This window comes from Rhinatrema bivittatum, chromosome 13, assembly GCF_901001135.1.
Source record: "Rhinatrema bivittatum chromosome 13, aRhiBiv1.1, whole genome shotgun sequence".
Classification (NCBI taxonomy): domain Eukaryota; kingdom Metazoa; phylum Chordata; class Amphibia; order Gymnophiona; family Rhinatrematidae; genus Rhinatrema; species Rhinatrema bivittatum.
This window is the reverse complement of record NC_042627.1, coordinates 4,434,053-4,450,899: the sequence shown is the minus strand read 5'-3', so window position 1 is coordinate 4,450,899 and position 16,847 is coordinate 4,434,053. Positions and strand designations below refer to the sequence as shown.

At 47.1% G+C, this 16,847-nt stretch overlaps 1 protein-coding gene across 5 annotated transcripts in view; it reads right to left on the bottom strand.

Annotated features, from left to right (window-relative positions):
* Positions 1–2,221: 2,221 nt before the first annotated feature.
* The window catches only part of CD6 (CD6 molecule), a 32,557-nt gene continuing 17,931 nt past the window's right edge, over positions 2,222–16,847 (bottom strand). Inside the window, exons 5-14 of one of the 5 annotated variants that reach the window (XM_029574689.1) lie at positions 15,236–15,535; positions 13,174–13,254; positions 11,966–12,106; positions 11,611–11,712; positions 11,272–11,367; positions 10,977–11,048; positions 7,974–8,135; positions 7,652–7,753; positions 6,722–6,809; positions 2,222–3,742 (exon numbers count right to left, since the gene is read on the bottom strand). In XM_029574689.1, coding sequence (XP_029430549.1) covers positions 6,727–6,809; positions 7,652–7,753; positions 7,974–8,135; positions 10,977–11,048; positions 11,272–11,367; positions 11,611–11,712; positions 11,966–12,106; positions 13,174–13,254; positions 15,236–15,535 — 1,139 coding nt within the window. In that variant the 3' untranslated portion in view covers positions 2,222–3,742; positions 6,722–6,726. The remainder of the gene's footprint in view (positions 3,743–6,721; positions 6,810–7,651; positions 7,754–7,973; positions 8,136–10,976; positions 11,049–11,271; positions 11,368–11,610; positions 11,713–11,965; positions 12,107–13,173; positions 13,255–15,235; positions 15,536–16,847) is intronic. The other 4 variants (XM_029574691.1, XM_029574690.1, XM_029574692.1 and 1 more) reach the window with 4 other exon arrangements.

The window sequence follows — 16,847 nt, the reverse complement described above, 5'->3', positions numbered from 1 at the left end:
AACATACAGGGCAAGTAGGAATTTCATTTATTAAATAAATGGTTAAAATCAATAATGTGAGTGGGATAATCAGGGGTTAAGACTTAAAAACTTAAAAGCTAGAATTCAACTAGAATAAGGGCAGAGAATGCACGCACAGCCCCAGGACATTTGCATGTAACACTGCTATGTGTCTTATGTATACAGCAATAAGATTATCTACATAAGGCAATCCTTCCTTCCTGATGGCTTTAAATAGCAAGGTAAGTATTTTAAATGTAACCCTTTGTGACACAGGTAGACATGCAGTCTTGAATAATAGGGTTACATGCTCTCTTGGCTTCATCCCCAAAACGGCAGAGTTTTGTAGCATCAGAAAGGCTCAGATTTGACCCTTAGGCAGTGCCAGATAAAGTGCATTGCAGTTAACACAAAAGCTTACCCCATGGTTCTAATATCATCCCCTCTCCAAATATATGTCAAGTGCTCCAACGTTTTAAGCTTATAAAAATGAGATCTCAATATTGCCTTGATTTGAGGTTTAAAGGTCAAATGAGAATCCAGTTGAAATCCCAAATCACTGGGGTCATCAAAGGGCAAGGATGAACTATCTATTGTTGTTCTTTTACAGGTGACTGGAGCAGGTGCTCGCATGTTATAAAATCGGGGGTCGGCGCGCGCAAGGGGGTGCACAATTGAGCACCTTGTGCGCGCCGAGCCTTGTTGCCTTCCCCCGTTCCCTACCCCCCACCCCACCTTCCCTTCTCCTACCTCCCACACCCTTTCCCCCCTACCTTTTACTTTGATTTTTTCTTTTTTTTTATCTGGAAACTTACTTCAGCCGGCCAAGCGGAGAATATGGCCGCTGTGCCGGGAGCCTGACCCCGCCCCTTCCCCGCCCCTCCCCTTTTTGCAAGCCCCGGGACTTACACGCATCGCCGGGCCTTTTAAAATAGGCCCGGCACGTGTAACCCTTTTAAAATCCGGCCCTAAGTCTCTAGAAAACTTTTCACGTAGGTTTAACCTACAATTTCTGAATTTTCCTGAAGTCATTGGGGAATTGCCTTTGGTGACCTTAAGAAGATATTTTGTTGACATTTTACATGTTTTGCCCGATAAATTTCCTTCAATCACTAAGATTTCTTGTTTACCAACTTCATCTCGATTCCCTGGTCAAGTGGCACCTTAAGTTAATGAAAGTTTACCCAGGGCTAATTTGACCAAATTCTTGGAGTCATCAGGCCCAGAAATTATTGAAAGAGCAAACCTCTTATCTTCCTTTGTTTCTGAATCTGACCCAAGCAACGTAATGCCTTTGTACTTTAAAAGTCTGAATTCCCTTTTTTATGATTAGAAAGTAAGAATTTGTCTGATAGTTCCAGAAATATTTCCCTGAGGAAAGAAGATGTTTAAGATAAATTTTAAAGCCCGATGGTAATTCTAAAAAAATCATGAGCAATCATGGAATTTGCACCCACAGAACAAGATTGGCTGATCTATGAGAACCTGAATTCCCAAGCATGGTATCGGATGAAGAGGAAAAATCTGAAGGGACCAATTGGTCTCATAAGTTTTTAGCACAGGAAAAAGTTATCCGTGGAAAGGATTGAAAAACATTGTGTATTTGTAAAACATGCCAATATTTGTAAATGGCTTGTTTAATAATCTTCACTTCTGGTGAGAATGGTAAAATACACGTGAGAGCTGCGGGATGGAGTCAAAAACAACCATTCCCTAAAATTTTAGGGAATGGTTGTTTTTGACTCCATCCCGCAGCTCTCACGTGTATTTTACCATTCTCACCAGAAGTGAAGATTATTAAACAAGCTGGATAAATAAGTGGATAGATGATGGATGAATAAATAGAATAAACTGATGCAATAGGTGGAAGGATAGATGGCTGTTGAATGGATGGACTGACAGCGATTGAAGAATAAGTTGACCATGTCTATGGATGAACAGATTGTAGAGTAGGTTGATCATGACTCTGAACAGACAGTTGGATAGATTGTAGACTAAGTTGACCATGGTTTTGGACAGACAGATGGATAAAGTTGACTGTGTCTATGGACAAGCTAGGTATAAGGTAGATCCCCTTTTAGCCTCTGACCTGTGTTTTATTCTCCATCAGTGATTTCTCCTTCAGCAGACAACATTGCAAACTTTTATTTTCACAGTCTTTCTCTGTTTATACACATTAGAGAAAAATGTATACACAATAAATCCCACCAAATTAGTCATCTTATTTACAATACATTTATTTGTCGCTTGAGATACATTCTTCAGAAAATAAAAATCTCTGCAATTTTGAGATATTAATGTGACCTGTGTGTAAGATCTGAAAAGTGCCTTCTAGTTCTTCTGACAATTTGCTCATCTTCTGCCGCTTCCCTCTCCCTTATACCAGCTAGGGTTGCCAACCGGCTAGCATTTGGCCAGGCTGGTTATTTTTATCTAAGGAAGGTCAGTGACTAGCAGGAACTTTAAATTGGTAAAATAATTACTGGCAATCTGTCGACTGCCTGCTTATCACATTTCCTCCTGCCACGTCTCCAGTCCCTCCACCTCCCCCTCCATACACCTCCACTCTGTCCTTCTTTTGCATCCACTCAGCTCTTTCCCAAAAGTGGTGGAGCTGCACAAAACGGTCCCGGGCCTGGCTGCTATCTCCGAACAGCGGGAGGCACACCCTCTTGCCAGAGAGCATGGAGACTGTGAGCGAGTGAACACTCACAGGCCCCATGGTGGCCCCCACCTCCTCCAGCATGGGTTTCCAGTCCAAGCCTGACTGGGAAGAGGCAGGGAGCCTGTGTGGGGACTAGCGTGCAGTCTTGTGTTCGGTGCTAGGCTGCAGCTGCTGCTATTTGGAGAAAGCAGCCGGGCAAAAAGTGTCCCGGTAGGCTGGCCTTATGGCTGAGCGGCGAGTTCACTTCCCAAGCCTGATTTCTAGCTCTTGGGCCAGCAAGAGCTGGAGATGCTGCAGAGGCAGCGTTCACCGTTCTTTGGTTGCGTCATCACGCAGCTTCCGCTGGCTAAGAGCGCACTCACACTGGGGACTGGAAGGAGCCGTGGGCTGTGCCTCTCCACCGAAGGACTATCGCTCTGATAACTGCAGTAAGTGGGACGGGAAGACCCCAGCACGTGGAAGCTCTTTGTGCTGTAGCCCCCAGAAATAAAATACAGCAGGAAGGAAATTCTCCAGAAATGAGTTTAATATCAGAGAGAAAAAAAAAAAGGATTTTCTTCTGTTTCTCTGAGCCGGCTTTGATTTCAAGTTTGCCGCTCCCTGGGTACTCCAGGGTGCCCATTTGCTGGTCTGCAGATGGTGGAAGAGTTTTGCAGAAGTCGCCTTACATCCCAGTCTCCAGAATGAGCACAAAAATGCAAGCGGGCAGAACTCAGCACAGATGTGAGGAGGGCAGCCCCATGCTGGCCCCTCCACTCTGCGTTCTGCCCCCTGTGCTGGGCACAGCTGCCAGGGAAAAGGAGCGAGGGATTCAGAAGGCAAAGCCGGTGCCGGACGGCTCTGTAACTTGATTAGCTGTCCTGTGCTGTGCCTGTCTCCAGCACTTTGAGCTGCTCTCTGGAGGATTACTGCAAGTTACTTAAAGCTGGAAGGAGTCTGCTGGGGTGAGAGATGTGGTTATATCTTGGTTTTGGGGCGCTGGTGAGGGTCTTGCCTCAGGATTGTTCTCCTTCGTGGGCCAGAGTAGGCAAGGATAGGAATACCCTCGTGCCCTATTCAGACTTCTCAGGGTGTAGCCTGTAAAACGAAGCAGAGCACAAATGTCTGTGTTAATTGAACCCTACTGTGAGAAATGCTGTAGACCATTCAGTTAAACACAAGACCACCTGTGAAAGGGCTGGCATTTCCCAGGTTACCAGGCTCCAGCAATATGGCAGAGCATCTGCTCCTTTCTGTATTTTACCTCTGATGAAAATCTCAGGGAGGAGTGGAAGGCTCGGATAGAAAAGCAAGAGATGGGGGTCAAGTGAGGAGGTGCAAGGGGGACGTCTTCTTACTGCTGGCTCTGATAATCACAGCTGGTTTCTTGCTCCTCTACTCAGGCCCTTAAACTGGCAGATGCAGTCACAAGATAGAATCATTTCATCTTGGATGTGCACAGAAATCCCAAAAAAAGAAATACCTATGTTGACCAGGAAAGTCCCATTAAGACAAACACCATGTTTTCCTATGAGTACTGGAGGTACAGGGGCAACAAAATGGCTTGCCCAGGACCACACTAAGAGTCAGAAGCAGAGCTGGGATTAGAGCTCATGGCTTGGCCAGGATGACACTGAGAATCAGACACAGAGCTGGGATTAGAACTCAGACTCAGGGAGAGAACATGGTTTGCCCTGGACCACACTGAGAGCCCGATACAATAAGACGTACACAAAAATGAGCACTCAACATGAGCGTCCTTTTTCCTAACGTGCACATCCACATCTCTTGTGCACCCGATGCCATGTTCTGAGAGAGAAATTGAAGCAGTGTACAGAAGGGGAGCATGTCAGGGAGAAATGTACGTTTCTGGTGCTCAGAAGTATATTGCATCAGGCGCAAGGACATCTATATGGAGCGTTCCTAGTGCATTGCTTACATGAAGTTACAGAAAACTGCAATTGTGCTGCTTAAGAAAAGGAAAGGAATCACCCATGGTTTTCAAGATATCCTTTAGCAAATCATCATGCTCTGCTCCACTACTCCCTATATACATGCTTTTATTTTTTGTTCTAACCCCAAATAATTAAATCTTATACTAATCTCTCTAAACAACCCTATCCTACTGTCTCTGTTTCGTCTTCCATGCAGCCTCACCATTCTCTGATTCTGCCTGCTATGGCACCTCCCCACCAGCAGAGGCCTCCAGTAAGCTCAGCTCCTGGTTACCTAAGCCATCTCCTCACTGGCCACCTGATTCAGCCTGTTGTACAGCCTCCACTCCACAAGAGGTTCTTAGTGAGCTTAACCTCCAGCCTTGCCAAGCTTCTCACTGCTCACACCACATCCAAGCTCCATACCCATTATCCCTACCTTGCCAGAACCACTTTGCATTTCATGGAGTCACTAATGGCTCTGTGACTTGGCCACTCTAGTCTTATACCTTGCCTTGTGGCCTCTGGGCCTTCTGCTCTCTTGCTCCTTGTCCTGTGGTCTACTCTAGGCCTTTCCTTGACTTGTGGCTTCCAGGTCTGTTCTGCTCTTGTATCCTGTCTTGGGGCCTGTCTTGGCCTTTCTATACCTAAGGGTCTTTGGGCCTATAGCCTAGTGGTCTATGGGCCTCCAGCCTTGCTGCCTTCAGGCTTCTATGTTCTTTGTTCTGTGTTGTCTTGCCTTGTCCAGTCCTGTCTCTGTTTGGTCTTGCCGTGCACAGCCCAGTCTTGTTCCTGATATTCAACCCTTGTCTTGCAAGTACATTGTATTCTTCTAGCCTGTATCTGGTTCCAGTTGCTGCCCAGTATCCTGCCTTACCTGTGTCTCTCCCAGTCCATGCTCAGTACCTTGGCTTGTTTCTGACTGTACTCGGCCCCAGCCCTTGCTCTGTGTCCAGCTCCAATCTCCAGTCCAGCCGTGCTCCAGCCTGTCTCTGTCCATGGTGCCAGCCTTGCTTCTGCCTGGACTCACCATGTTGTATTGCTGCAGCAAAGACCTACTGGCCCCCAAAACCCAAAGGCTCAACCTGCAGAGGAGGGAGCTGGCTAGACAGAAGACTGAGCCTTGTTCAGCCCAGGGTCCTGCTTTGCAGTCCTACACAACTCCTGGGGTGGTGTACCCCGATCCCAGTAACAGTGACCCCTACAAGGGCCACATTTTTCACAGCACAGAGGTCCAACATTTTTTTGTCTCATGAACCCTTGACTACAACTAAATTTTACTTCACCTCCAGAGCTGGCGTTAAGTTTCTGGCGTACAAAAGTGGACGCAGGTCACCCAGCCTTTGCGCACACTTTCCTACATAGGGCGGTGATAGGTAATGTCTTTGTTTCCATAGAATTTACCTGTGTTGGGTGCTATTGGGGATGTGTTTGATAGGGCATGTGTTTTGGACGTGCTAATCTCCTTACTGCATCAGATGCTAGTCTTTCGTGTCTAAACCGCGTGCTCAACCGTGCTAGGCTGGTGCACTTTACCGCATCGGCCTGGATTAGAACTCAGGCACAGGCAGGCAGTGTAAAAATCTCCCGCATCACAGTCCGATGGTTTAACCACTGGGTCATTCCTCCTAAGACCTGACAGATTCAGTACTCACACCCTTAGCTTGCTGGGCTGTGACTCAGTCCTGGGACAATGAATTACTGATGTCTGAGCACCAGTGACAAAGTGCGATCCATGACAGGCTTGCTGGCCTCTCTCGCACTGCAGGTAGTGAGTGGGTGGGGAGAGAATGAAAACATTGGTCTAACTGTAAGCATGAACACTGAAGAAAGGGAAATCAGGGTTTAGGGGGGTGGGAAGAGGAGTTGGGGTGTACTTTTCAGAGGTGGGTTGGAAGGGGTGTTGATAAGTGGGTGAGTAATTTGGAGATGGGAAGGGAGGGCTGTCTGGGTGTGTATTTGTGTTTTTCAGGGTAGCTGGGAAGGGGCTCCAGGCATTGCACGGTGGCTGTGACGTCCTTCATGCAGAAGGGGAGGAGACAAGCACACCCTACAATGCTGTTAAATTCCCTCTTTAATGGAGGCAGACAGTGAAGACCCATGTGCTAGGCACTGCTTCTGGAAGACATCCTGCCATGATCACCTTTATTACGTTGAAGAGTCAACTTCATCATATTCACCGTCTGTGGAATCTTCCTGCGGGCTGCGGCCCAGGGAAGGAACTGCGGTTACTACATAAAGCAGAGAAAATAATTCCGTCAACATCGTGGCCTGCAGCTTCTAGGCCTCACTTTATTGCACGTGAAGGATTTTATAAACAGGAAAGGTCAATTTTTAAAAAACCTCCATTTTACAAGAACACATTCAGTTCTAGAGTTTGCTCTTCCCGCATCATCAGGCCGATTCAGTACAGTGCGCTTGGCTGAGCGCAGTGTTTAGTACCCGTTTGGCCGCGCGTTTTTGACGCGCATCTATTATCCCTTATACTGTAAGGAGTAATAGCGCCTCAAACGCGCAGCCAACCTAATAGCGCTCTTCACATGCAAATGTATGTTGATGAGCCTATTAGTTAGTCGCCCGGGATACTGAAAGTAAAATGTGTGGTCAAGCCGCACATTTCACTCTCAGAAATTAACGCCCGCCCAAGAACAAGCAACCCGGGAAAGTGTACAGAAAAGCAGAAAATACTGCTTTCCTAATCACCCTAATCACTATTCTAGTGATATTAAGTCGGAGGCACCAAAAATTTAAAAGAATAATTTTTTTCAAATCTGTCAGCGGGTTAAAAAACATGGATGCTCAGTTTTGCCGGCATCCGTTTTCCTAACCCGTGGCCGTCAGCGGGTTCGAAAACCCGACGCCGGTAAAATTGCGCGTCAGTTGTCAGACCTGCGCGACACCTAATTCGAATACAGAATCGCGGGCCCAGGAGGGGTACCTGGGTGAACGTCGGGAGAAGGGGCGCCGGCTCTCCCGCACATTTTACGGAATCGGCCTGCATGACTGTGGCTGTTCCTATCCCTTCATTCCTGCTCTTTGCTGAGACCCCTTCTTCCCCAGCTGGGTTTCTTACCTGTGAGGGGGGGCACGTTCCCAGCCTGAGGAGGATGGAAGTTTTCATACCAGCCTTCTTCCTCAGATGAGGTGCTGGACGTGTCCTCTGCAGCCTGTGAGGCTGAAACAAGCCAAGCGCATGTTAATCCTCCTCAGGCCTGATTTACTAAGCTTTTTGTACAGAGATACAGAAGGGGAAAAATAACCTTCAGCAAACTAGGCCGTTAGTCTGCTTTATGTCAAGCACAACTGTAAATTACAGAATAAGAACTTTAATGATTACAGAAACATGAGACTAATGAGAAAGGGGGCAGGTGAGATTATACAGGAAGACCTCTTACCCTGGTGGAAGGCAGCAGAAGGTGGACAGGGGGAAGCTGTGTGGGGGCCAGAGGCAGGTGGAGGAGCAGTTCTGCTCGGCTGGTTGTGGTAATGTTCTCCTCGCTCTGGCACATTCTTTGGCAAGGCTGCCTCAGAATCAGATCCATCAACATCCTGGTTACCTAGAAAGGGAGACAAAGGAAGAACAATATTAAGCAGCTCGTAGAGATATAAATAATTAACAAAATCTTAACTTGGGCATGCATTCAACTTAAAGGTGTGGCAAAGACAGGTCTCAGAAGTGCTTTGAACTAGACAATGAATAAAAGGGTTATTGCCTCACCTCAGGTCAACCAAAGCGACTGATTTTGTCCTGACTTTGCCCCATTGCCGGCATGGATTTGTCATTTTGATTTTCTTGGGGAAATCAATGGGAAAAACCAGCCTCTTTGAATGTCCTGAGGTGAGGTGGCAAGAAACTAACAAATATCACTAATCAAGACAGATCTAAGAAGCCATTTATGACATTAATCAAAAAGTAGGCCTGAGATTTGTAACCAAATAGTTCTCAGGCATTATTTTAACTAATGGGTGAAGACCAGAACAGATGTTGAGCATTACTTTAACCAAAAGGATTTCAAACATGCTTCTAGAATCAGCAGATAAGCAGAACATGACCCAATCAAGGATGAATGTAGGAGGAGACTAGATTTTAGGATTAGTTTAACCATATGAGACAAGAATCTCAGACTTCCACTAGGTAAGTCCCAGTGGCCATTTGTACCCAAGGGCCCAACCCATGGGGAACGGCAGCTGCTTTATGCAGAACATTTGCTCCTGAGTTCCCAGTCTCTCTGAGGTATGCCCCTGCCTGGCACGACACCTCCTCTCTGCTGAGGGCAAAGAGACATGTGAGAGCTTGGACCAGCCCAAACCGAGGTATGCTAAAATGGAACAGCTCCCTGTAGACCCAAATATCTAAAGGAGGTTATGGATGCAGGATCAGCTTTCACGTTTTATAGCTGAAAGTGGACTTCCCCAATCAGAGTGAGCAGTCCTTACTGGGCCCTCCACCTCTAGAACCATGATTGCCACTTTCCAAAAGACTTGGCAGAAATAGAAATCAATTGCAGGGTTTCTTGCACCAGTGCACGCTATGGTTTTATCTGTACCCACACTTGTATCTGTCAAGGTGAGTTTTAGGATTGACCTGCTCACCAAGAAGGCCCCGGGGTAGGCAACACCATTTTTGGAATGATACAATCCAATCCTGAACTAAACAGACCTTTTGGGATTGCCCTCTCCCAGGCTGTCAGTGACCCAGATCACATTCAGTTGGTGTCAATCAAGATCTTGGGGCTCCAACAGGGCCAGTGGAGCATAACTGAATATGCCAGGGAGTATGACCCGTTGTGATCTTTATTTGGAACAGCGGTAAAAAACAAAATGGCTAAATAAATAAAGTATGACAAGTTAGTGAATGATCTGAACTTGACTGAACCAAACCTGTCCCCTCACTTCCAGTGGGGGTCTAGTGGCTCATATCAATGATGAATTAGCCTGGCTAGAACTCCCAGCTAACTCAAAAGCCTTACTCACCTTATGTGCCAGAGCTGAGAGACACTTGGGAGAACAAAGCCAAGAAAAAGATTTACGAACCATGAAGGGACAGTTAGACCCTAGCAACAGACCACTAATCTCCAAGGAGCCCATGCTAGTCAATGGCATTAAATGCTTCCTCTCTGAGGAAGAAGAGGAGCCACTCTGTCAAGAGGGTCTGTCTTTCTATTGTGGGCTCTCAGGACACTTCCATAATACTCCAGAATCAGGGTCATTCCCAGGGAAATTCTGGCCCCAGTGGATAATGGAATCCTTGCTCTAGCCATAATTGATTCTGTAATGGCCCTATCTATTTGTTTCCTGGATCTCACATTTGCTCAGCAACCCCTGGTCCCTATATGGCACAAAGAATTAAGCATCATGGTACAGACTATTGATGGCTCCTCCTTGTCAGGATCAAGATTTTGACCTCGTCAGAGGGCCAAACTTCCTGCTCATTCTAGATCTTCCTTGGCTGGAATGACGTAAGCCACACATCAACTGGAAAACCCAGCAGGTGATGTCCCCATCGATATATTATGCCTAATGAAGAGGCCCAGGATGTAGGGCCCGAAAGTGGGAAGTCAGGCAATCCATGTTGCCTGGCATTCGAAGACGGGTCTGGACAACTGCCGAAAAAGTAGGTGGCAGACCAGGATGTCTTTGATAAAAAAAGGAGCGGACACTCTCCCTTCGCATAGGCCATATAACTGCCCAATAGATTTGTAGCTAGGGGCAGAAACCTTTTGGGAGAATTTATCACAGATGGAACTAACGGCCCTTCATGAAATCTTAAAGGAAAACCGACAGAAAGTAATTTGCTCAACTTCACCAGTCTATTGGGCCCTTAGCAATGTCCTTATTAGTATTCACTACCCCTTGCCCTTTATTAACGAGCTGAATATAAGGAGTCCTAGCCTGATACACCTAACAGAATTTGCTCCATGATACCACTGTTTGCTTAGCCTTTTTCCTGTCTCTTGGTTTCTGCTCCATTTCTGGGTCCTTGGCTCTGTTCAGTTCTGGTCTCCTGCTTCCTGCCTCCATGCAGTAAATCTTTGTGGCCACCTACACCCAAGGGCCCAACCCTGGGAGAACGCTGGCTGCTTCCTGTTCCCGAGTGCCCGCCCGGCCTCTCTGAGGTTTGCCACTGCCCAGGCTCAGTACCTCCTCTCGGCCCTATGATTTGCTCTGTATCTACCTCTAACATTATTTCTCGCTTCCGCTTCGCTCTAGTCTCTCTTTCTTTTCCTACTTCTGTGGTTGCTTCTTTCCATCTCTCTCATCTGCTTAGGTTAGCTCCCTCTCCCAATCTCTCTCTCTTCACTTTTTTCACTGTCATCGTTTTAGATTTCCCCCTCTCTCTATCCTTTTCTGCCTCATCTTCTCTTTATCTCTTAAGTAAGTAGCACATTGCTCCCAACCTTCAGGAAGAGAAGCCATGGGGACGTTCCTCTGCTGGACATTCTCATTTATTGGTTTGTAACGAAGTGAATCTGAAAGAAAAATATGAAAGAAAATCTTACATTTTCTCGTTTTTATTGCTGAACAAATTTTTAAAAATAAACATTTTTTCTAGGGCTCTTTCTTCCCACTCTTTATCCGGTCCGAGTATAAAATTCTCAACATAAAAAGACTGCGGTTTCACCCGCGAGGTGAAGGTGTCCAGACCCAGCTGAGCCCCCCGAGTAGCGTCCTGAGCCGAGAGGATTTTCTCACTGTAAAAAGTGGAGAGGGCCAGCGGGGGCTTACTGCTGAAGTCATAATCTTCATAATCCGAATCGGAGTCCTGCTGGTTGGGATCCAGGGCGGGCACTGAAAGGGAAAAAGCACCCGTTACGCCGAGAAGCCCGAGAAGAAAGTGCAGGACAGGCGATAGCGAGGGACAAGAAGAGGAACCGAGGACAGGGACACTGCGGAACTAAATTAAAGAGGAAAGAAATCAAGGTCAGAGGGCAAATCAGAAGAAGATGGAAAGAGAGGGGCAAGAGGCGAGCGGGAAGCAGAGAAGGGCAGGAGAGGAAAGCAGCAGGCAGAGAAGAGGGGAGCAGCGCCCACCTGCAGCCTTTTCAGCGAGGCTGGTGGGGTTTCCGTAGTCATTGCTCGCTGTGGAGGACACGTTGGACGTTTGCAGGCTGTGGTTCACCAGGATTGGAGCAACTAGTGAAAGAGAGACTCGAGAAATGAGCTGGAGACCCCGCAGGGCATGGGGGTGGCATCCGGCTCCCCAGAGGCTGTGTGCACAGGGTCATGAGATTCACAGCGTTTATCTCTGGGGGACCGAGAGAGGGCGGTCACTGTGACTTCCAGCGATGCCTGGGGTGGGCCCATGACTGATGGAGGCCTCGGTCACTGGGGAAGAGGAGTCAGAGACGGGGGGTGGACTTCTGTGCTTGCAGCTTTCAGCAGTTACCTGGCTTCTTTTGCCTCCGGAGGACGAAGAAGACGAAGGCCAGCAGTGTCCCCAGCAGGAGAACAGCAAGAATAATGCAGATACTCAGCAGGGCGGCGTTCCTGGGGGAGCCCGTGACCTCCTTCCCCGAGCCAGAGCCTTCTGGGAAACACGAGGGCGAGACCGAGATCAGAAAAGGAAAAAGAGGAAATGGTTATTGTAATCCGTTCACATACATTTAATTATTATTCTCACTATTCCCTATTCTTCAAATATTTGGACTTTCTCCATCATCTCCTGTAAATCTTCCGGGCTCCACCCTGTATCTCACGCCTTTCATAACTGTGAGAACTCAGCAGTGACAGGGAGAGCTTTAGCACCTCGGGGGCAGAGTGAGACATAAGAACATAAGAAAATGCCATACTGGGTCAGACCAAGGGTCCATCAAGCCCAGCATCCTGTTTCCAACAGAGGCCAATCCAGGCCATAAGAACCTGGCAAGTACCCAAAAACTAAGTCTATTCCATGTAACCATTGCTAATGGCAGTGACTATTCTCTAAGTGAACTTAATAGCAGGTAATGGACTTCTCCTCCAAGAACTTATCCAATCCTTTTTTAAACACAGCTATACTAACTGCACTAACCACATCCTCTGGCAACAAATTCCAGAGTTTAATTGTGCGTTGAGTAAAAAAGAACTTTCTCCGATTAGTTTTAAATGTGCCCCATGCTAACTTCATGGAGTGTCCCCTAGTCTTTCTACTATCTGAAAGAGTAAATAACCGATTCACATCTACCCGTTCTAGACCTCTCATGATTTTAAACACCTCTATCATATCCCCCCTCAGTCGTCTCTTCTCCAAGCTGAAAAGTCTTAACCTCTTTAGTCTTTCCTCATAGGGGAGCTGTTCCATTCCCCTTATCATTTTGGTCGCCCTTCTCTGTACCTTCTCCATCGCAATTATATCTTTTTTGAGATGCGGCGACCAGAATTGTACGCAGTATTCAAGGTGCGGTCTCACCATGGAGCGATACAGAGACCCCTCCCCCATCACCATAGCACACCTCAGGGGCAGAGTGAGAAACCCCCCACTCTGCCACCCCCAGTCACTGCAGCATATCAAATGGGCAGTGTGAGGCAGAAGGCAAATACCCTCAAGAAATATGCTATAGTGATCCTAGCTCCTTACCTGTTGGGGCTTCCCATCCCAGCCTCCCTGTCTCTCACCTGTTATTGTCTGGCCGGCTCCAGAAGTGACTTCTTCAGTTTCTTCCATCGCAGTTGTCATATTTAACAAGCCCAGAGACCCTGGAATTCACCAGAGAAAGAAAAAATTAGATTATTTCATGAAAGGCAGACAGACAGACAAAAAGCAAAAAAAAACTACAGGGAACAGAGAAAGCAAGAAGAGAAAAAAGCAGAAGAAAGCACAAAGCGAAGGAGGCAAGATGAGTAAAACCAGGACTCAGAAGGAGATAGAGAAATAGTGAGAAGAGAAACAGAAGGAAAGAACAAAAAACCATGAAGCAAATACATTTAGAAAGAGTTACGGGGACTGCCATTAATTTTGTAATCCGCTGAGACTTGTGGTCCCCAGAATAGAAATGAAATAAATAAAGCGATACATATCCAAAGGACCCAGGCACCTAAAATTCCAAACAATCCCTAGCCAGGGCCTGCACAGCCATCCTTACGTGACCCACACTGGGTAACACCTGCTCTTAGGGAGGTCGTAGCCTGCTTTATTCAGGACACTCCTGTTAGTAAAGAAATTGTCCTGTGTCCTGCTTAAGCAAGAACTCACAGTCGTCCAGCCCCACACAGAAAAAACAGTTTGAACAAATGTCATCTACGACCCACACAGCCAAATGTAAGATTTTAAAACGAGAAGAGGATCAAATATTGTGTGTGCATCCTCCTCTTACTACTCCTTCTCCCTCACTCTGCCCTCTCTTCTGCTTCTTCCAAGCTCCTCTCTACCTATCCCTTCCCACTTCTCTCTTCTCTGCCCCCAACCAGATTTCCTTGTTTCCTCCTCCTCGCCCTCAGACACCAATCTCCCACACCCCTTAAATTACTCTCCATCTCCTCCTCCTTCCTCCCTTGCAAGGTTCCCGCCAAGATAATCTTCCTCTACCACTCTTCTTGGATTCCTCTCTGCCCTCCCCGCCTCTTCCTTCCCCCAGCTCCCCAAATTCCTCGACTCCTCTCCATACAGACTCTGCCCTTCACCTTAAGCTACCGCTGGTCCTGTTGATTGATTTCACTCCTCACTGCTCTTCGTTTATTGTATGATGTTTATTTCTTTATGTTTTACTCATTTTTATGATGTATTTTATGACTTTTATTTATTGTTGTTTTATTCATTTTTACTGTGGTTGCTTTGTATGTTTTACTGTAAACCGCCTTGAACCTATTCGCTAGGCAGTATAAAAACCTTTTAAATTAATACATAAAAACAGTACCTGAATGTAATCCACTTTGAAGCGGCTGAAAGGTGGAATATAAATCAAATAAAGAAATCACACCCTCCTCTCCTTCTAGTTCCTCTCAGTTCCTTGGGACCCAGTACTAAAAGCAAACTTGGCACAGAGCAGCAAGGTGGGGGACTTGGTGATTATGTGCTCCCTGTTCCTCCCCCATGATGCCCTCGTCTTTTGTAACTAGAAGTTCAGAAGGGCGAGGAAGAGCAGCTGTAGATGCTAGGGTTGCATGTTTACTGTGTCCCCATGCTGCTGACCTGCTCTCACTGCCACTGACCAGGCCAGCCTTTTACACATGGGAGAATATTGTAATGATTGCGATGGGGATCCATCATCAGCACCCTACTCACTATCCTTCTTCACCAACTTCCCCAGCCTGCATGCCTCGCGTCCCACATTCACCCTGCAATCCTTCAAGGCCAGGGACTGAGATCTAATACTTCACATTTATCCTCTCTGAGTAATAATCCCCTCAGGATACAAAACCTTCACTTTTACTCTCAAATTATTTAGCTTGACAGTTTTCATTGTAGGATTAAATGTTAAATCTTTATGCAGTCAACACCTGGCAAACGTTATTGCAAGAAATGGCAATTTTTTTGTGAGCCCAAGGCAGAATTAAAGCCCAGTTATGAATTTTCACAAAAACAAACAACATGGATTTGATAATAATAGGTCTAAATGTTTAGGGCATTTTTTGCAAGCAGAAAGACTTCATTTTTTTGCTGTTTCACGGGAAAACGTTGCCACACCTCCGGTCCTACCTCAGACACAGTGAACGAGGCCTCCCCAGGGCCCTGCGTTACCTGCGCAGATGACTCCCACTGCCGCAGACGGGCCGCACACGTTGCTGTTGTTAAAGAATTGTTGGCAGTCCCAGGGCGAGGCTGTGCCCTGTGCACACAGGAAGCTCATCCTGCCTGGGAGCGTGTGGTGGAACCGAAGCCGCGACACCACAGCCCCACACCCTAGGAAGCGGCACAGCAGGTCCCCATCCTCTGGGAACCAGATGTTCTCACACACGGTGGCCCAGGTGCCCTTGAAATACACCTCTGCACGGCCAGTGCAGCGGTCTCGCCCGCCAGACAGGCGCAGCTCCCGGTGCTCTGCGGGGAGACGGAGACCCACAGTGAACACAGGTAGGGGGGGGGCAACATGGTTACAAATACCAAACTAGTGCTGACATCCGAGGGCACGGTGGGTAGTTCTGAATCAGAACGACTTCTCCACACGCGCACTGCGGGGAAATCCTGCCTGGGTCAGCTGTTCCTAAGGGCTTCGATCCAGAAAGTCACCCCAACAGGCCTAGCGCTGCTAACTATCTCCAAGTCATAAATGACATAGGGAACCCAGAAACGTTTAAGGAAAGGAGATTAGAGAGACCAGCTGAGGGCTGATACTTCAGAGTCAGAGGGACATTGAGTCAGTTTAGTTTCTAAAACTCCCCTCTCTAAGCATTTTCTCATCTGTTGTCCTACTTCTGCCCACACAAGACTACGAATCCCAGAATTCTTAGTGTTGCAAACTTATCATAAAGCAAAGGAGCAGCTCGGAGTGCCTGGCAGCTTTGGGGTCGAGGGACCGGCCTGCGGGGAAGCCCCAGGGGCTCTGTCCAGCCAAAGCCGCACAGGAAGAATCGAAACCAACTTTTTGTTCAGAAAAGGAAGTGGCTGCATACTTTAAAGCCATGGGCTCCGCTGGGCTCCAGCTGCTGTAAGTCACTACTGTGCTGATGGAATCAGCGAGATCTGGCGTTGTTTCACCAGGTCCTCTTCCTACGTCTACTACTGCTAAGAAACTTCCCTTAATTGAGAGATTAGGGCTTTGTTTGTAACAGAGCAACACCTGGTTCTGTTAAATGATTATTTATAAAGCAAAGGCTCCCCAATCTCCCTCATATGAATCTCTCCCATCCCTACCTCCAACAAACAAACCAGGGGAGCATGGCAGAGCATTTTAAGGGGTCAAAAATGTAAAAATGTAGAAAACGTTTTAAGGTGCTTCTGTTCCAGCTAGTGGGTTTACATTTGGCTGACAGGAGTGTGATGCATGGACCAGACGTAGCCCTGGTCCATCATGGGACAAGCTCCCACTGAAAGGATGTGGCTTCAGTTTCACGACTCTTTAAATTCAGCATCTGAGGGGGAAATGAATGGTTCCAAACTTCATAAAACAATTGCAGCAAAGGATTTAATGTGTTTGTGCCTTCTCTTCTAAACTGCTCCTCACGCATCCATCTCAGTGAAACCCCCTGAGGGTCAGGAGCTCTCACAAGGATGCTTCCTCTGATTCTCTGAGAATCCATCGCTCCATGCCACAAACATAAGCTTTACCAACTCTGTAGGTCCTGTGTAACTAGGAATGGACACAACTGCTAGATATTCACAGCCTCACTTTCTGCTGAAATGTCTGTCATCT